The sequence below is a fragment of the Bombina bombina genome, chromosome 1 (assembly GCF_027579735.1).
Source record: "Bombina bombina isolate aBomBom1 chromosome 1, aBomBom1.pri, whole genome shotgun sequence".
In the NCBI taxonomy this organism is placed as follows: domain Eukaryota; kingdom Metazoa; phylum Chordata; class Amphibia; order Anura; family Bombinatoridae; genus Bombina; species Bombina bombina.
The window spans coordinates 1,551,367,180-1,551,388,341 of record NC_069499.1 but is presented as its reverse complement, the minus strand read 5'-3'; the positions used below and the strand labels follow the sequence as shown (position 1 = coordinate 1,551,388,341).

At 41.8% G+C, this 21,162-nt stretch overlaps 1 protein-coding gene across 1 annotated transcript in view; it reads left to right on the top strand.

Annotated features, from left to right (window-relative positions):
• RECQL5 (RecQ like helicase 5) overlaps positions 1 to 21,162 on the top strand; it is a 273,753-nt gene that overhangs the window by 86,855 nt on the left and 165,736 nt on the right. The window contains exon 6 of the mRNA XM_053709050.1: positions 17,742 to 17,853. Within this exon, the coding sequence (XP_053565025.1) occupies positions 17,742 to 17,853 (112 nt within the window). The remainder of the gene's footprint in view (positions 1 to 17,741; positions 17,854 to 21,162) is intronic.

The following is a 21,162-nucleotide window of genomic DNA, read 5'->3' as shown; positions in this document are numbered from 1 at the left end:
TCAAAGAGGTGCTGAAGAGGTCTTCTATCCGGGCGAAGTCATCTTCCAAGCTGGGTCTTGAATCTTCCTTCCGCCGACGCGGAACCACCTTCTTCACCGACGGACTACGACGAATAACAGCTCCTTTAAGGGACGTCATCCAAGATGGCGTCCCCTCAATTCCGATTGGCTGATAGGATTCTATCAGCCAATCGGAATTAAGGTAGGAAAAATCTGATTGGCTGATGGAATCAGCCAATCAGATTGAGCTTGCATTCTATTGGCTGTTCCGATCAGCCAATAGAATGCAAGCTCAATCTGATTGGCTGATAGGATCAGCCAATCGGATTGAACTTGAATCTGATTGGCTGATTCCATCAGCCAATCAGAATTTTCCTACCTTAATTCCGATTGGCTGATAGAATCCTATCGGCCAATCGGAATTGAGGGGACGCCATCTTGGATGACATCCCTTAAAGGAGCCGTTATTCGTCGTAGTCCGTCGGTGAAGAAGGTGGTTCCGCGTCGGCGGAAGGAAGATTCAAGACCCGGCTTGGAAGATGACTTCGCCCGGATAGAAGACCTCTTCAGCGCCTCTTTGAAGATGACATCGGCCGGATCGAAGACTTTTCTTCAGCGCCGCCTGGATGATGACTTCATCGGATGGAAGATTTCTTCAGCGCCGCTTGGAGGATTAACTTCTTCCGCTCCGGATGTCCTCTTCAGTTCCATCGGTGGCTCGGCTTAGTGAAGACAACTAAAGGTAGGATGATCTTCAGGGGATTAGTGTTAGGTTTTTGTAAGGGGGGTTTGGGTTAGATTAGGGGAATGTGGGTGGTGGGTTTTAATGTTGGGGGGGGTTGTATTTTTCTTTTACAGGCAAAAGAGCTGTTTTCTTTGGGGCATGCCCCCACAAATGGCCCTTTTAAGGGCTGGTAAGGTAAAAGAGCTTTGAAATGTATTTAATTTAGAATAGGGTAGGGCATTTTTTTTATTTTGGGGGGGTTTGTTATTTTATTAGGGGGCTTAGATTAGGTGTAAGTAGCTTAAAATTGTTGTAATATTTTTAACATGTTTGTAACTTATTTTTTTATTTTTTGTAACTTAGCTTTTTTTATTTTTTGTACTTTAGTTAGTTTATGTAATTGTATTTAATTGTAGTTATTTGTAGGTAGTTTATTTAATTAATTTAATGATAGTGTAGTATTAGGTTTAATTGTAACTTAAGTTAGGATTTATTTTACAGGTAATTTTGTATTTCTTTTATCTAGGTAGTTATTAAATAGTTAATAACTATTTAATAACTATTCTAACTAGCTAAAATAAATACAAAGTTACCTGTAAAATAAATATAAATCCTAAGATAGCTACAATATAATTATTAATTACATTGTAGCTATCTTCGGGTTTATTTTACAGGTAAGTATTTATTTTTAAATAGGAATAATTTATTAAAGTATAGTGTAGTGTTAGGTGTAATTGTAACTTAGGTTAGGATTTATTTAACAGGTACATTTCTCTTTATTTTAGCTAGGTAAGCTATTAAATAGTTAATAACTATTTAATAGCTATTGTACCTAGTTAAAATAAATTGAAAGGTACCTGTAAAATAAATATAAATCCTAAGATAGCTAGAATATAATTATTATTTATATTGTAGCTATATTAGGGTTTATTTTAAAGGTAAGTATTTAGTTTTAAATAGGATTCATTTAGTTAATAAGAGTTAATTTATTTAGATTTATTTAATTAATATTTAAGTTAGGGGGGCGTTAGGGTTAGACTTAGGTTTAGGGGTTAATAATTTTATTACAGTGGCGGCGGCGTAGTGGGGGGCAGGATAGGGGTTAATACATTTATTATAGGTGGCGACGGTGTAGGGGGGGCAGATTAGGGGTTAATAAATTTATTATAGGTGGCGACGGTGTAGGGGGGGCAGGATAGGGGTTAATAAATTTATTATAGGTGGCGACGGTGTAGGGGGGGCAGATTAGGGGTTAATACATTTAATATAGGTTGCGGCGGGTTCAGGGAGCGGCGGTTTAGGGGTTAATACATTTATTATAGTTGCGGTGGGCTCCGGGAGCGGCGGTTTAGGGGTTAATATGTATAGAGTAGCTTGCGGTGGGCTCCGGGAGCGGAGGTTTAGGGGGTAATAACTTTATTTAGTTGCGGCGGTGTAGGGGGGGACAGATTAGTGGTGTTTAGACTCGGGGTACATGTTAGGGTGTTAGGTGTAGACAGCTCCCATAGAAATCAATGGGATGTCTGTCAGCAGCGAACTTGTACTTTCGCTATGGTCAGACTCCCATTGATTCCTATGGGATCCGCCGCCTCCAGGGGTGGCGGATTGAAAACCAGGTACGCTGGGCCGTAAAAGTGCAGAGCGTACCTGCTAGTTTTTTGATAACTAGCAAAAGTAGTGAGAATGTGCCGCACTTGTGTGCGGAACATCTGGAGTGACGTAAGAATCGATCTGTGTCGGACTGAGTCCGGCGGATCGATGCTTACGTCACAAAATTCTACTTTTGCCGGTCTCGAGCCTTTGATAACTAAGGCGTATCAGCCTCGCCACAAATACGATGCGGAATTCCAGCGTATTTGAGGTTGACGGCTTGATAACTAGGCCCCAAAGTGTTTCCCAAGCTTGCTAGTCTCATTGCTAGTCTGTACAAACGTGTCTGACATAGAGGAAACTCCTTGTTCATTATGTTTAAAAGCCATGGTGGAACCCCCTCTTAGAATGTGTACCAAATGTACTGATTTCACTTTAAGCAATAAAGATCATATTCTGTTTTTAAAAAATTTATCACCAGAGGAATCTGACGAGGGGGAAGTTATGCCGACTAACTCTCCCCACGTGTCAGATCCTTTTACTCCCGCTCAAGGGACTCACGCTCAAATGGCGCCAAATACATCCAGGGCGCCCATAGCGTTTACTTTACAAGACATGGCGGCAGTCATGGATAATACACTGTCAGCGGTATTAGCCAGACTATAGAGGGTTAAAGTTAATACAAAGATTCTACACTCAGACTCTTAGCTAATCCCGAATGGTGATGTAACCTCAAAAACACTATCACCGAAGTTTAGGAGAAAAGAAAAAGTGATTGGGATAGCGCTGCGCAGCTGCGAGTCTTATAAAGTGAAATAAATATATGTTAATTTGGATCGATTTTTATCTGAATATGAGGGTGTCTCTGTTTTGGGTTGTCCAATTTTGGGATTACTATTTTGATATATAAGGATCCCCGGTTTGTTTTGATCATATAACCGGGATGATAGAGTAATTTCTATATTTTTAAAATAGTCTTATGTCCTATGTTTTTTATATATATGTATCTTATAGATATTATTATATAATATGATGTAAAAGAAGAGAGAGGAGCAAGAATCTTGATAAAGGCCCCAGGCTGAAACGCGTAGAGATTGCTGACAGTCACAGGATATCTAAAACACAGAACCCAGCAGGTGAGAGGTATTTCTCGTGTTCGGGCTGGCTAGGATAGGTACATTGAGCCATATCCCACTTTCTAGGGACAGACTCCATATGTGTAATTCCTATCCAAGGATCCAGTAACCGCTCCAGCCTCAATCACCTGGCTCAAGGGTTACACAGACACAAGGAGAAAATCCACAATTGGATCAGGTAGTACCTGAAGAACCCGGATTTTAATCAAACAAAAAGAAAATAAGGGAGAACACACGGAACTACTTCACCAAAAGACCGGCCGGTCACAACTTTAACGGAGGAGATCCAGAATATGGACAATATACCAAGGTTTTTATAACAAGAGACAATCTGCTTATACACGTATATATGACAGATAAATCCACTTACTACCATTTACCGCTGTGACAAACCACTGTAGACCTGGAATATCAATGTCTAAGTAAAAACACGTGGTATTCACACTCATCTAGCTAATATATTGTAAAACTAGATCTGCACCGGAAAATTACAATTGTAACAAACAAAATATACGATACATGTATGTCAAGGAATAGAAATTCTTTGTTGTTTATCAGATGTTGCCAATCAGAGCTGATTTCATAAAACCACGGTTATAGTTCAAAACCAGCAGTAATACCGATAGAATATAACAAGTATAAATTTCAAATAAATTGTTTTAATGTGGTTTTAAATATAGATGCCGGCATCTATGTGTTAGATTATATTGTTAACTATTTTACGATAAGAACCTTATCTGTATAGGAATAAAATACATATATCTTAAAGCACTTGCTCCTCTCTCTTCTTTTACATCATATTTTATAATAATATCTATAAGATACATATATATAAAAAACATAGGACATAAGACTATTTTAAAGGTATTAGCCAGACTACCTGAGATAGCTCTGGAGTTAGACGAAATACAGAGCATACTGACGCTTTAAGAGCTATGTCTGATGCTGCCTCACAATATGCAGAAGCTGAAGAAGGAGAGCTTCTTTCTGTGGGTGATGTTTCTGACTCAGGGAAGATGATGCAACCTGTTTCTGATATTTCTACATTTAAATTTAAGCTTGAACACCTCTGCGTGTTACTCAGAGAGGTTTTAGCTGCTCTGAATGACTGTGATACAATTGCAGTGCCAGAGAAATTGTGTAGACTGGATAAATACTATGCAGTGCCGGTGTGCACTGATGTTTTTCCAATACCTAAAAGGTTTACAGAAATTATTACTAAGGAATGGGATAGACCAGGTGTGCCGTTCTCTCCCCCTCCTATTTTTAGAAAAATTATTCCAATAGACGCCACCACACGGGACTTATGGCAGACAGTTCCTAAGGTGGAGGGAGCAGTTTCTACTCTAGCAAAGCGTACTACTATCCCTGTCGAGGACAGTTATGCTTTCTTAGATCCAATGGATAAAAAGTTAGAGGGTTACCTTAAGAAAATGTTTATTCAACAAGGTTTTATCCTACAGCCCCTTGCATGCATTTTTCCTGTCACTGCTGCTGCGGCGTTCTGGTTTGAGTCTCTGGAAGAGGCTTTACAGGTAGCGACGCCATTGGATGACATACTTGACAAGCTTAGAGCACTTAAGCTAGCCAATTCTTTTGTTTCTGATGCCATTGTTCATTTGACTAAACTAACGGCTAAGAATTCTGGTTTTGCTATCCAGGCGCGCAGAGCGCTATGGCTTAAATCATGGTCAGCTGACGTTACTTCAAAGTCTAAGCTGCTTAACATTCCCTTCAAGGGGCAGACCCTTTTTGGGCCCAGTTTGAAGGAGATTATTGCTGATATCACTGGAGGAAAAGTGCCCTTCCTCAGGATAGGTCCAAATCAAGGGCCAAACAGTCTAATTTTCGTGCCTTTCGAAACTTCAAGGCAAGTGCGGCATCAACTTCCTCTAATGCAAAACAAGAGGGAACTTTTGTTCAGTCCAAGACGGTCTGGAGACCTAACCAGGCCTGGAACAAAGGTAAGCAGGCCAAAAAGCCTGCTGCTGCCTCTAAGACAGCATGAAGGAACGGCCCCCTATCCGGTAACGGATCTAGTAGGGGGCAGACTTTCGCTCTTCGCCCAGGCGTGGGCAAGAGATGTCCAGGATCCCTGGGCGTTGGAAATTATATCCCAGGGATATCTTCTGGACTTCAAGGCTTCCCCCCCAAAAGGGAGATTTCACCTTTCACAATTATCTGCAAACCAGATAAAGAGAGAGGCATTCTTACACTGTGTACAAGACCTCCTAGTTATGGGAGTGATCCATCCAGTTCCAAAGGAGGAACAGGGACAGGGATTTTACTCAAATCTGTTTGTGGTTCCCAAAAAAGAGGGAACCATCAGACCAATTTTGGATCTAAAGATCTTAAACAAATTCCTCAAAGTTCCATCATTCAAGATGGAGACTATTCGTACCATCCTACCTATGATCCAGGAGGGTCAATACATGACTACAGTGGATTTAAAGGATGCTTATCTTCACATTCCGATACACAAAGATCATCATCGGTTTCTCAGGTTTGCCTTCATAGACAGGCATTACCAGTTTGTAGCTCTTCCCTTTGGGTTAGCTACAGCCCCAAGAATTTTTACGAAGGTTCTGGGGTCGCTTTTGGCGGTCCTAAGGCCGCGGGGCATAGCAGTGGCCCCTTATTTAGACGACGTCCTGATTCAGGCGTCAAACTTCCAAATTGCCAAGTCTCATACGGACATAGTGTTGGCATTTCTGAGGTCGCATGATTGGAAGGTGAACGAGGAAAAGAGTTCTCTATCCCCCCTCACAAGAGTTTCCTTCCTAGGGACTCTGATAGATTCTGTAGAAATGAAAATTTACCTGACGGAGTCCAGGTTATCAAAACTTCTAAATTCCTGCTGTGTTCTTTATTCCATTCCGCGCCCTTCGGTGGCTCAGTGCATGGAAGTAATCGGCTTAATGGTAGCGGCAATGGACATAGTGCCGTTTGCACGCCTACATCTCAGACCGTTGCAACTCTGCATGCTCAGTCAGTGGAATGGGGATTACACAGATTTGTCCCCTCTACTAAATCTGGATCAAGAGACCAGGGATTCTCTTCTCTGGTGGCTATCTCGGGTCCATCTGTCCAAAGGTATGACCTTTCGCAGGCCAGATTGGACAATTGTAATGACAGATGCCAGCCTTCTAGGTTGGGGTGCAGTCTGGAACTCCCTGAAGGCTCAGGGATCGTGGACTCAGGAGGAGTCACTCCTTCCAATAAATATTCTGGAACTGAGAGCGATATTCAATGCTCTTCAGGCTTGGCCTCAGTTAGCAACTCTGAGGTTCATCAGATTTCAGTCGGACAACATCACGACTGTGACTTACATCAACCATCAAGGGGGAACAAGGAGTTCCCTAGCGATGTTAGAAGTCTCAAAGATAATTCGCTGGGCAGAGATTCACTCTTGCCACCTATCAGCTATCCATATCCCAGGTGTAGAGAACTGGGAGGCGGATTTTCTAAGTCGTCAGACTTTTCATCCGGGGGAGTGGGAACTCCATCCGGAGGTGTTTGCGCAATTGATTCATCATTGGGGCAAACCAGAACTGGATCTCATGGCGTCTCGCCAGAACGCCAAGCTTCCTTGTTACTGATCCAGGTCCAGGGACCCCAAGGCAACGCTGATAGATGCTCTAGCAGCGCCTTGGTCCTTCAACCTGGCTAATGTGTTTCCACCGTTTCCTCTGCTCCCTAATCTGATTGCCAAAATCAAGCAGGAGAGAGCATCGGTGATCTTGATAGCGCCTGCGTGGCCATGCAGGACTTGGTATGCAGATCTGGTGGACATGTCATCCTTTCCACCATGGACTCTGCCGCTGAGACAGGACCTTCTACTTCAAGGTCCTTTCAACCATCCAAATCTAATTTCTCTGAGGCTGACTGCCTGGAGATTGAACGCTTGATTTTATCAAAGCGTGGTTTCTCCGAGTCAGTCATTGATACCTTAATTCAGGCACGAAAGCCTGTCACCAGGAAGATCTATCATAAGATATGGCGTAAATATCTTTATTGGTGTGAATCCAAGGGCTACTCATGGAGTAAGGTCAGGATTCTCAGGATATGATCTTTTCTCCAAGAAGGATTGGAGAAAGGATTGTCAGCTAGTTCCTTAAAGGGACAGATTTGCACTATCTATTCTTTTGCACAAGCGTCTGGCGGATGTCCCAGACGTTCAGGCATTTTGTCAGGCTTTAGTTAGAATCAAGCCTGTGTTTAAACCTGTTGCTCCACCTTGGAGCTTAAATTTGGTTCTTAAAGTTCTTCAGGGGGTTTCGTTTGAACCTCTTCATTCCATAGATATCAAACTTTTATCTTGGAAAGTTCTTTTTTTGGTAGCTATTTTCTCGGCTCATAGAGTTTCCGAGTTATCTGCCTTACAATGTGATTCTCCTTATCTGATCTTCCATGCAGATAAGGTAGTTCTGCGTACCAAACCTGGGTTTTTACCTAAGGTGGTATCTAAAAAGAATATCAATCAAGAGATTGTTGTTCCGTCTTTGTGTCCTAATCCTTCTTCAAAGAAGGAACGTCTATTACACAATCTGGACGTGGTTCGTGCTTTAAAGTTTTACTTACAATCTACTAAAGATTTTCGTCAAACATCTGCTTTGTTTGTTGTCTACTCTGGACAGAGGAGAGGTCAAAAGGCTTCGGCAACCTCTATTTCTTTTTGGCTAAGAAGCATAGTCCGCTTAGCCTATGAGACTGCTGGCCAGCAGCCTCCAGAAAGGATTACAGCTCATTCTACTAGAGCTGTGGCTTCCACATGGGCCTTTAAAAATGAGGCTTCTGTTGAACAGATTTGCAAGGCGGCGACTTGGTCTTCGATTCATACTTTTTCAAAATTCGACAAATTTGATACTTTTGCTTCTTCGGAGGCTATTTTCGGTCGAATGACTGGATATGGCAGTTAGGGGAGGAGCTATATAGCAGCTCTGCTGTGGGTGATCCTCTTGCAACTTCCTGTTGGGAAGGAGAATATCCCACAAGTAATGGATGATCCGTGGACTGGATACACCACAAGAGAAATAAATTTATCAGGTAAGCATAAATTATGTTTTTTTGCCTATGGTTGTTTCTTCAGATAGAATTTGCAGAGAGATTGTTCTTCCTTCTTTATGTCCTATTCCTAAGAATGCTTCTGAGAGATCATTTCATTCTTTGGATGTTGTTAGGGCATTGAAATATTATATTGATGCTACTAAGGACTTCTTTTTTCTGGTCCTTTTTTCTGGTCCTAGGAAGGGTCAGAAAGCTTCTGCTGTTTCTTTAGATTCTTGGTTTAAACTTTTGATTCACAAAGCTTACTTGGAGGCAGGTCATCCTCCACCTCAGTGGATTACTGCTCATTGTACTAGGTTGGTTGCCACTTCTTGGGCTTTCTAGAATGAGGCTTTTGTTGATCAGCTTCTTGGTCTTCTTTGCTTTCTTTTACAAAATTTTACCATTCTGATGTTTTCGCTTCTTCTGAAGCAGCCTTTGGTAGAAAGGTTCTTCAGGTAGCTGTCTCAGCTTGATTTTTTTGCCTGTTTGATTTATTTCTTTCCAATGGCAGGGGGAGTCCACAAATTCATTAACTAGTGTTACCAGGAGGAGGCAAAGACACCCCAGCCAAAGCATTAAGTATCCCTCCCACTTCCTTTACTCCCCCAGTAATTCTTTCTACCCGTGCAGTGTCTTCTTCTTGGGATTTTAAGAATGAAGCTTGTTTTGAGCAAATCTGTAAGGCAGCTACCTGGTCCTCTTTACATACCTTTTCAAAGTTTTACAAGTTTGCTGTTTTTGCATCTGCTGAGGCTTCTTTTAAGAGAAAACTGCTTCAAGCGGTGGTGCCTTCAGTTTAGGTCCGCCTGCCTTATTTTCCCTCCCTGTTCAGTCTGTGTCCTCTCTAGCTTGGGTATTGGATTCCCAACAGTAATAATTGGAATCGTGGACTCTCCATGCCATTGAAAAGAAAAGAAAAAATTATGATTAAATGATAAATTCTTTTCTTTCCTGGCAGGGAGAGCCCACGAACCCGACCTATTATTTTTATTTTCTGGTGGCAGTTTTCCTTTTCCTCTGGCACCTCTTTACCCCTAGTGTTTCTCCTTCTTTTCCTTATTTCCTCGGCTGAATGACTGGGGGGAGTATGGGAAATCGGAGGGATACTTAAAAATCCGATTAAAAACTTTAATTAATCAAAATTTACATTTCACTCGTATTGTGAAAAATACTTTACCTTTTTATCTTCACAGCCGCTCCAGCGATTCCCCCGGTCGTCGCAAGCCTCTTCATACGTCAGAAATGACGGAATCGGTCATCCTCCAATCACGGCCCCCCCCCCCTCGGGGGAATCAACGCCATGATTGGAGGAAGCCGGATTCCTCATTTTAGACCCGGGTAGAAGCTTTGAGACGGGCGGGGGAAGCGATGCAGCGGCTGTCAAGATTAAAAGGTAAGTATTTTCACAACAGGAGTGAAATGTAAATTTTGATGAATTAAAGTGCCCCTGTTTTTAATCAGATTTTTTAAAACCGGGCACTTTATCATGTAAATTTACATTCACTTTAATGCTTTAGCTGGGTGTCTTTGCCTCCTCCTTGTGGCCAGGTGTTGTATTCCCAACAGTAATGAATTAATTTGTGGACTCTCCCTGCCAGGAAAGAAAATCATTTATCAGGTAAGCATACATTTTGTTTTTACGTTCATTCAAAAAAACTATTAATAGGGTTGTGGATTTAATTTCTCTGTGAAAAAAATATGTTTTTCTTCTTAAATGGAAAGAGTCCACAGCTGCATTCATTACTTTTGGGAATTCAGAACCTGGCCAACAGGAGGAGGCAAAGACACCCCAGCCAAAGGCTTAAATACTCCTCCTGCTCCCCTCATCCCCCAGTCATTCTTTGCCTTTCGTCCCAGGAGGATGGTAGAGAAGTGTCAGAATTTTAATTTTGTTTTTGTCTCTTATGGAGGGTAGTACTCTTCGGCATGGGACAGGAGTTTTAAGCAGTCCTGTCAGTCTCTCAGTGAGGGCTTGGATGAAAGTTAGAGTCCGGAGATGCAGGGAGAGTCTTTCTGCGAAACCATCCCGACTCAGATTAACAGCTCCTCAAGCAATCAGCGTTATCGAACTTCGCTCCGCTGCCTGCTTTCTTCTCTCAAGTCCATGGCGGAGGCGATGCCACTATTAGTCACACTTGAAAGGCTGTGTTCCTGTTCCACAGCGTAGATTCCGGTAAGATTTCGTTTAACTTTATTCATCAATGTGAATGTTTTTCCCAGAGGCTACCACCTTGCGGGTCTAACTTATCATAAGGGTCTCAGTGAGTCTCTTGTAGTATCTTGGAATCGAGGGTTAATATCTCCTGAGGGGAGTTATTGAACAGGGGGGTTTATAATCATGTTTGTTATGTGATCCAACCTGCTTATGTGTGATGTTTATGGGCTCATGGTTTGGAACATTGAGGCCTTTGCAAGTGAAGCAGCCTTTTGGTTTGGCGCGGTTTTTTGGACTGTGCGGTTCACCTTGTGTTCGGGCGTGGTTACGTTCCGTTTTTTCATTTCCGCATTCCCGACTGCGTGGCGAAGGAAATTTTCTAGTCCGCAGGGGTCTGGTCATAGTAGGTGGTGAGTGCCCCAGCTATTGGGGGTGTCAGCTGCTGTTTTTGTTTTTACTACTTTAGCCCATATTTATATATCCTCTATCCAGTTATGGAGGATTCTGATGCTGAGACTATTTTGATTTCAGATTCTGTGTTCGGTGATGAATCCGGATTGGCCTCGTTGACATATGTCAACCAGTTTTGTTTTGTATGCCATTTCAGAGTGCCTGGTTCCTCGGACTCAGGGAATCAAGGGACTGCTGAGCCATCTGCCTCTGGGGGTCCTGTCCTCTGAGAGGCGAGTTCCCTACCAATTTATACTTCTACACATGCGGGTAACCCAGTTTCTGATTCCTCCATGCAGGGTGGCGTGTTCCCCCCTGAGTGTTGTGCCTTTTGTTACAGGATTGCGCGCCTTTGCGTATTGCTCAGACATGTTTTTCAGTTATTGAATGACCCTATCATTACCAGATATGGAGATTTTCAGTCTGCTTATTTGAATGGTGCACCTCATTAGACATGTGGGGATGAAGTAATCTCCTGATTGTCATTTGTTTGAGATCTTTCTTTTTGCATCCATATCCCTTGTGTCTGGCTTTTTGGCCAGCTGAGGGTGTTTAGTTCTAGGGTAAGGTTTGCCTGAACTATTAGGTGCCCGGACCTGTTTTTCTCCCTGAGACTTCCGGTTGCTGAAGCTTTGCTTGGCCTTTTTCCTGACCCAGTCTTGGGTAGTTTTGGAATCTTGGATCTCGGGGCTGGTCGGGGTGTTCCACGGTAGTGGGAACTTGGGCTATGTCCTTGGTCCATTTACCTAACCTGGTCATGGTTGGCCAGGTTTTCTGAGTATTTTTTTACTTTTTGCCACAGAGCAGCCCATGTCATCTGGTGGTTAGCTGTGTGGCTTGCGCCTCAAGGGTTGTTGGTTCATACCCATCTGATGGCGCTGGATGTCCAATTTCTGGTGCGCCTTAAGGTTGCATTCCCCTGGTCAGCTTGCCAGTGTTCTCGTGGATTCCTTGCTCTGCAGGCGAATGGGTTGGCTGTGCCTCTGCTTGGCAAGCTACTTGTAGGGGGGTCCTTTTCTAGGATATCTGTGTTGGGAATTTCTCTTCCCATTAGCCGGTGACTTTGGGCCTTGAAGACAGTTGTTGCTCTTCCGGCATCATCCCTTTCCTTTAGGGGATATTCTCCTCCCTTTTGTTCCCCTGTCTGGGATCCCTGAGGCTGGGTTGGTCCAGCTGGGTGTGGGTCTGCAGGTCAGGATGGCCGAGCGGTCTAAAGTGCTGCGTTCGGGTCGCAGTCTCCTCTGGAGGTGTGAGCCTTGTTGAGTCTATCCTGTAAGCTCAGTCTGCTAGGGTATCGATTTTCCTTTCAAATGGCTCCATTGATTTCAGAAGAGGGTTTACTCTTCCTTCGGGTTCTGAGGGTATACTCCCCTTCTCGGGGGCCTCGATTAAGGTTTTGCTTCCCCCTTTTTAGGGACCTGTGTGTAGGTCCGGCGACTTAGGTTGCCTGGAGGGTGCCCTCTGTCTGGGGGTTGCTTTTGCGGTCTGTTTCTTGCTTGACTGCTTCTTCCCCCTCACAAGTACCCTCTGTGTTGTCCTGTTATGGACTCTGTGTTCTCAAACAGGTGGGGTTTTTCACCTGGTGTTCTTTTTTGTATTAGGGGACCTTTTGGGTTTCCTTGGTTCTACTTTGCCTTGTCCCCTTGGGGGTTTCGGCTGGTGTCTACTTAATTTGTGGGGGATGAGTGGTGGGGGACCGTCTATTGGGCGATGGTGTCTCCTGGAGGACTGTTGGCTCAGTCGAGTCTGTTTGCGGTCTCTAGTTTGGCTTCTGGACTGACTGCGAGTCAGTGTCTTTGGGGCTTTTCCTCTTAAAATTTTCTCAGCTTTGGACGAAGCTGGGTTTTTTATTGGGTAGAGGTTCAGGCCTGGTGCCATCAGTATGGGCCGTCTATTGTCCCCTCCCATCTTGGCATTCAGTGTCCTCTATAGCTTGAGTATTATTTTGCCAAAAGTAATGAATGCAGCTGTGGACTCTTTCCATTTAAGAAGAAAAAACATAATTTATGCTTACCTGATAATTTCCTTTTCTTCTGATGGAAAGAGTCCACAGCTCCCCACCCTAATTTATGTGGGGCGTCCTTATTCTTCTGGCACCTTTCACCCTGATATTTCTTCTACTGCTCCTTGTTCCTCAGCAGAATGACTGGGGGATGAGGGGAGTGGGAGGAATATTTAAGCCTTTGGCTGGGTTGTCTTTGCCTTCTCCTGGTGGCCAGGTTCTTATGTCCCAAAAGTAATGAATGCAGTTGTGGACTCTTTCCATCTGAAGAAAAGGAAATTATCAGGTAAACATAATTTATGTTTTTAAATCTCTCCCTTTATGTTATTACTCATGGACTTCACAGCTTGGGTGTTAGTTCCCAATAGTAATGAATTGTGGTCTCTCACCACTTGTATGAAAAAAACCCTAAATTATGCTTACCTGATGAATTAATTTCTTTCATGGTGGTGAGAGTCCACCCTTATGTTTTTCTAAAACATTGTGATTGTCCCCCATAGTTATATGCAAGTGTTAGTGCAATAAAACAATGCCACATTGGAGCATATGTTTGCACTTTCAAAAGGGGCTAAAGTTAGCTCCAGAGAAGCAATGCACTACAGAAACTTAGCTGAACACATCTGGCACACTGGCAAGAGGCTTATTAAGATACCAAGAGAATAATGTCTCTTAAAATTGCTGTATCTGCACCATGAAAGTTTCATTTTAAGTTTTGTGTCTCTTTAAATATATGGCAAAGCCTACTTACTTGTTCACTGTAGTTTCTGTCTATTGTGGTTACAGACAGAACACCAAGATTTCCAGTGTATATTAAGTAAACCTAAATCATGTGATGTATTTATATATTATAAGAGTAAAATCACTAGCAAGATGTTTGTCATAGAATTGGGTTTATTAATAGTGAAAAAGCGATGTTGTTTGCCCTTGATACAATCATTATAGCTTCCACTGGTATTGTAACCTTCTTAAAGGGGCATTAAACACATCTTGCTTTCCTACACCACCTAGATAGGCTAAAAAACTAAATTTATAACCAAGGTTTTCAAAATGCTGCACAATAAGCACAATTTCCTTCTTAGCTTATGAGAGTCCATAGCTTCATAACATGTGGGATATATTCCAACGACAAATGCAAGAGGCGTTTCATTTTTTACATAAAATCATTGTCCAACCTGCTTCTCATAGACCATGAAAATGATGACATATTTTTTGTTGTAAAGACAAATTCTGTTTTAGCAAAATTACAGCCACTTGCGTGACTTATTCCTCTAATAAATACAAATGCAGACTACATCAGGCCAGCCATCTGATCTTTCACCCTCACTCAAGTTACTTATTTTTATTTACAAATCTCTGTGCCCTGCAACCAATCACAAGCTGCATCAGCTGATGCGTACAGCTCTGTGCAGGACTATACAGCCCCTGATTGGGTGCAGATTAAAGAAAAGAAAAAATAAACTGCTTGAATTGCAATATGAGGATGATCAACTCAAGTAAGTTGACATATTTGTTTATTAAATAAAACATACAAAATACAGAGGTCCTCTGATTTGTTAATTGGTTACTGGGGCATCCGGCGTTCTATGTACTGATCAAAGGTAGGTCACCAGTTGGCTTGTGCTCAGTTCAAGGGCCCCTGATCTGTTAATCGGTTAGTGAGATATCCCCTGATCTATGCTCTACTTAATGGACGGTCACCAGTTGGTTTGTGCTCAGACTAAGGTCCCCGGATTTGTTTGCCACTAGGAGGGAGGTTGTCTGGTCTGCTTGATGAATAAGGATATTAAAGTGAATATATAAATATATATTTATTTTTAGATAGAGTTTTTTGATGATGAATTAACTAAGTCAGTGCCAAGTCACCTTTTTTGTCATTTGAAAATGTGCTTCTGTTCTGGAAGCACCACCTAAACTGAAATATGAGTAGTCTAGTATTTTCAACAAAGAAAATATGTAAACAAGATACATCAGTAGAAAAATACTTCCAAGTGGGGTGAGAGCCAAATCAATTTGAAATTTTAAAACACCAAAGACACATCCTTTAAAGATCCTTTTACATAGTATCTTATCTCCTTTTCTGGGGCCAATCAAGCACAGATATAATTGAGCTCTTGCACTGATCAAGCAGTCAGTGACACATGTTAGATGACAAATCTACAATATATGACTATAATGCAGAAAGCAAATTGCTATATAACATAACCTTATTTTTAGAACAAAAAAAATAAAAGTTCCCCTTATAGTTGGAGAGATTGTAACACAATTCTCCCCAAATAAGCCATAGCGGCCACTCTTGGACCACTGAAACCATAATAGAATGAGTATACATGGGGATTTGGGGAAAAGGTAGTATATGGAACTTCTGTAATACTTTCACCTCCTTTAGTAGCTTGTAAATATGTGTTTAATATAGGAGGATATCATACCATATAGGGCCACTTTTGGACCCTTCAAGAAAAAGGAGATGGAAGGGGTATCTATCGTTGGTTAGGACTCTAAACTCTATTTTAGATATGTGAGATGCCTGGCTATAATTGATTAGATAGATATGTAGCCTTAGGGTGGGTGACTCTCTCAAGTGAGATATGAGAAATGCTAGGGTTGCTATCTAGTAGTATCGTTGAGCACTGGAAACCCTAAAATTGTGTTAGGTATGGTATATATATGAGGTACATTTACTCTAGGATGGTCATTATAGGCTACAATGTAACTCTAAAACTCTGTCACTGTGATGGTGGAATCTCTGTAGTCCTTATATGTGTGAGTAGAGACAATAGAAACATAGCCCTACTTAACTGCTACTAATAGGGAGGACTACTAAACTCCACTGTCCCGGCCGCTGACAGTGGAGATGAGACCAATAAAAATTGTGGCAATCAGTGTAAAACGATGGCTAAACGTTAATTATTTGTACCGGAATACCTGTTACTGGCGTAAAGCTTAAATGGCATATATTAGGACAAGTAATAAACGTATAAATTGAGGAGTGAAAATATCATCTCAATCTCCAAAACCAATTAGAATAAATCTTGCTAACAACCAGATGTCACAGAAGAAGAAATTGCAAAGCATATAGTACCAAAAATACAGGATTAAATACATTTCAACGTATGGGCCACACAGAAATAAAGTTACAGTTATTCACATTAATTAGCTGTATGATCTGAGTAAAGATGTAAGCTCCATAGCTAAAAACAAAATTACAGTTTATCATTATTATTCCCAGGTAACTCTCTATCGTCCTAGGGGAAGAAAGACCCTCTTCAATTTAGTGCTAAACTGTCCCATTCATCCGGTTGAGTAGCCATCATAAGCGATGTTACACACGGGGGTGGCAATAGTAAACATACCTGAACTGATCTAGAAAGGCATTTTTAGGAAAAGAAACAACAAAAGTAACTTCAAAGATTTAGCTGCAATCGGCTGTCAGACAATTGTGCTTATTTTGGTGTTGTAATAGGGCAGCATAAAACAGGGAAGTCTACCGCTGAATTGCGAGCGTTTTTTGTAAAGTTCACCCAACTCCGGATCTCCAACGTAGCAATTTCCCTCCAATCTGGTACACACGACTGGGTCCCAAAGTGTGTAAGCAGGTTGAAGAGATATCTTTTATCCCACCCTAGAGTCACAGTAGAGATAATCTGAAGGGTACTCGTTTTCAAAACGTTAAGTGTAGGGTTGAGCTGAGTATCTATACTTTTACTGCAGCTATTGCGATCTGTGAGGTCTCAGCATACTTATCTAGCTTGTGGTCTCGTTCTCCTGAGAGTCCTTATTCCTAGTCAGCTGCAATACCGGTTAACGGTGCCTCCCTCACAACTACTATCTCCTTAGGCAGTAAAGGAAATCCTCTCAGTGAGGTAGACAGAGGAGCGTCGCCATCTAAGCCTGGAGACTCTCTTCGCCTCACATAAGCTCCGATGGAGAACGGGAGTTTCAGCTCTCTCTTTGGAAAGGTTTTTTTTTCTTGTATTAAAAGGACATTGTACTGATAAGAGTTCATTGTATTCAGAAAAGCTGCAGGATCTCCCTTTCAGATGGGCTGGGCTTTGTCGCTCACACTCTGGGAGGTTTATTTCTGCTGCTGCATGTTGTTAAGGTAGCTGTTCTGTAGAGAATACTGCAGTGCTGATATTTTCAGTATAGGTGGTGGCTTCTGCAAATGGTAAAATAAAGATAAAGGATCTATTTGTAAGCAATTTAATACTCTCCAGCAGGTAAAATCAATGGGAACATATTAAAGGGACATTAAGCACACTTTTGTTTAAAAATGATGCAGCATTTTGTAGAAAATCTAGGTTATAGAATTCTCTTTTGGACTCTCTAAGGAACGTGGGACAATCACAATTATAATATGTTTTTTACTGGTAAGAAGGTTGAGTAAAAGCAGCTGAAAAATAAATCATCAGTTTGTGCACATCTGTACCTAGGTATCCCTTGCTAGTTGTCACATGGGGCAACTCCCACATATGTATTGGTTGATACAGAAACACCTTTGCATATTTAATTCAGTAAATCTGTGTGGTAAAGATTAACCTTTGGCTCCCCCTTGTGTCTAATAATATATTTGCTCTGTAAAGGTAGAATATCTCTGCTTATGAGGCTTGATGTATTTCACACTTTATTGTTTTTTAGGTCTCAAAGCTGCAGACAGAACATCAACTCAGAACGAGTGGATGGACGGAACTGTTCCTGTCATTGTGGCCACTATTAGTTTTGGAATGGGTGTCGATAAAGCCAATGTGAGGTGAGACATAGAGGGTCACAAACCTTCTTGTCCTGTGAAATAAAAACACGAGAATTCAACCAAAATACAGAACAACTGTGTTATAAATGCAATACCAAACTGTGTACGTTTTATATAGACATGTTTGTTTATCAATATTACATAAGCTATCCAAAGCACAAATTATATCAACGTAAAAAGAAATATATATCAGAATATAATCTGTCTGTTTCTGTTTCTCTCTCTTTTTCCCTTTCTCTCTATCTCATCTATCTCTCTCTTTCTTTCTTTCTTTCTTTCTCTCTCTCTCTTTCTCTCTCTCTCTTTCTCTCTCTCTCTCTCTCTCTCTCTCTCTCTCTTTCTCTCTCTCTCTTTCTCTCTCTTTCTTTCTCTCTCTTTCTCTCTCTTTCTTTCTCTCTCTTTCTTTCTCTCTCTCTCTTTCTCTCTCTCTCTCTCTCTTTCTTTCTCTCTCTTTCTTTCTCTCTCTCTCTCTTTTTTTCTCTCTCTCCTTTTCTCTCTTTTTTTCTCTCTCTCCTTTTCTCTCTTTTTCTCTCTTTCTCTCTTTTTCTTTCTTTCTTTCTTTCTTTCTTTCTTTCTTTCTTTCTTTCTTTCTTTCTTTCTTTCTCTTTTTCTCTCTTTCTTTCTCTTTCTCTCTCTCTCTCTCTCTCTCTCTCTTTCTCTCTCTCTCTCTTTCTCTCTCTCTCTCTCTCTCTCTCTCTCTCTCTCTCACCTGATAAATTTATTTCCGGGCATGCAGAGTCCACAACGTCATTCCATAGTGGGATATTCAACTCGTGGACAGCAGGAGGAGGAAAAAAGCACCCCAGCAAAGCTGTTAAGTGTAACTTCCCTTATCCATAATCCCCAGTCATTCTCTTTGCCTCTGTGAATGGAGGATGTGCAAAGTTGGTGTCTGAAGATAGTTAACCCTTTTATGGGTACCTTTCCCTGCAAGCATGGATTGGGGTCTAGCTGTGTTCACGTCAATCTCTTTAGTAAGAGTAGTGGTGGCGTTTAGCAGTTAGAAGGTTGCAAGGTAGTCTTTGCTTTACTTCTAACACCTTTGCTACCTTTTTGCAGAAAGCCAGAGTTGGTTACTCTGTTCTTTCTTTTTCTACAGGTCCATGACAGGGAGAGAAGTACCTGTCACACCTTAGTAGCTGGTATCTCCCCTGCAGCTGGATCCACATGTAAGTACTTTTGCCTTCTAGGTACTGAAGGACAGCACTTCAGAGGTTAACCCTCAAGTGGATATCTTTCTTGGACATAGTTATCCTTTTTAGTTTAAGGGTACTTTTTATGGGCAGTTTGTTACCGGCACTTTGTATGTAAGATCTGACTTTACACAGAGAGGCATATTTTTATTATCATGACTGGATTCTGAGAGAGATATGGGGTTAATACTAAGCTGATCTTATGATTTAACCTTTTTATTCACTGGCTGAAAGGTTATTGAAGGGTTATAGGGGTTTTAACAATTTCCCCGGATTTAGTATTGCGGCTCAGTTTACTTTAGTTTTTTAAACAGTAGACTTTGCGTGCTTGCAGTCTGTGGCGCATTTTTATTTCAAAGGAAAAGCAGGCAGGTGACAGCATTTTTATTTCCACAGTCCGCTTACGTGACTCTCCGCTCTTCTGTATGCTTTTCAAGAGCAGAGCTTAGTCAGTCTTGAAGCGTAAACTTTGCACCTTGTGTTTGACGATCGGATCGTCTTCCAGGAGCAGAGCCTCTGTTATCAGTCCTCAGGCAATCTGAGGTTGTTTTTAAAGTATGATTTTTTTGCCTTAGTTTAATAAACGTTTCCATAATAGTCTGTTTAAAACTTATTTTAGTTTTTTATTTGTGGGATCTGAGTTCTGTAGCTATGGACACAGAACAGGATTCTTCTGCTTCTTTTGATAAATGCTTACTATGCTTAGAGGCCCAAGATTGTTCTCCCTATGCAATTTCTCCAACATAGGTGTGTCCGGTCCACGGCGTCATCCTTACTTGTGGGATATTCTCTTCCCCAACAGGAAATGGCAAAGAGCCCAGCAAAGCTGGTCATATGATCCCTCCTAGGCTCCGCCTACCCCAGTCATTCTCTTTGCCGTTGCACAGGCAACATCTCCACGGAGATGGCTAAGAGTTTTTTGGTGTTTTTTTTTTTTTTTTTTGTTTGTTGTTTATTCTGGTAAAAGGAGAGGTCAAAAAGCAACTTCTACCTCTCTTTCTTTTTGGCTTAAAAGCATTATCCGTTTGGCTTATGAGACTGCCGGACGGCAGCCTCCTGAAAGAATCACAGCTCACTCCACTAGGGCTGTGGCTTCCACATGGGCCTTCAAGAACGAGGCTTCTGTTGACCAGATATGTAAGGCAGCGACTTGGTCTTCACTGCACACTTTTGCCAAATTTTACAAATTTGATACTTTTGCTTCTTCAGAGGCTATTTTTGGGAGAAAGGTTTTGCAAGCCGTGGTGCCTTCCATTTAGGTGACCTGATTTGCTCCCTCCCTTCATCCGTGTCCTAAAGCTTTGGTATTGGCTCCCACAAGTTAGGATGACGCCGTGGACCGGACACACCTATGTTGGAGAAAACAGAATTTATGCTTACCTGATAAATTACTTTCTCCAACGGTGTGTCCGGTCCACGGCCCGCCCTGGTTTTTTTAATCAGGTCTGATGAATTATTTTCTCTAACTACAGTCACCACGGTATCATATGGTTTCTCCTATGCATATTTCCTCCTGTACGTCGGTCGAATGACTGGGGTAGGCGGAGCCTAGGAGGGATCATATGACCAGCTTTGCTGGGCTCTTTGCCATTTCCTGTTGGGGAAGAGAATATCCCACAAGTAAGGATGACGCCGTGGACCGGACACACCGTTGGAGAAAGTAATTTATCAGGTAAGCATAAATTCTGTTTTTGTTCCTCTTGCTTAGCTAAAACTTTAAAATGTAAAGACAAATGACTCCCATCTGAGCCAGGTGTCACTCAGGATAATGCTGTGTGTGGCATGCCTTATCTTTCTCTTCAGAAGTCCCAAGCCTTAATTGTTTTTCATACTGTGCTTTCTGTGTCCTCTCAATCACCTGGATTGGTTTATTTACCTGGGGATTTTGCCGCTCAGATTACTTCTGCAGTAACGGCGGCTTTGTCAGCTTTCCCTTCTTCGGGTAAGCGTAAGAGGAAATCTAAACATGTGTCTGTTAGCAAGGTTTCTGACTCTAAAAATGCGTTGGCCAACCTTTCTCAGATGTCGGATGAGGAGGATACTTCAGTAGCTTCTGAAGGTGCAAAATAGATATTATTTAATATATAAATGACATATAAAAACATTAAAAACCAAG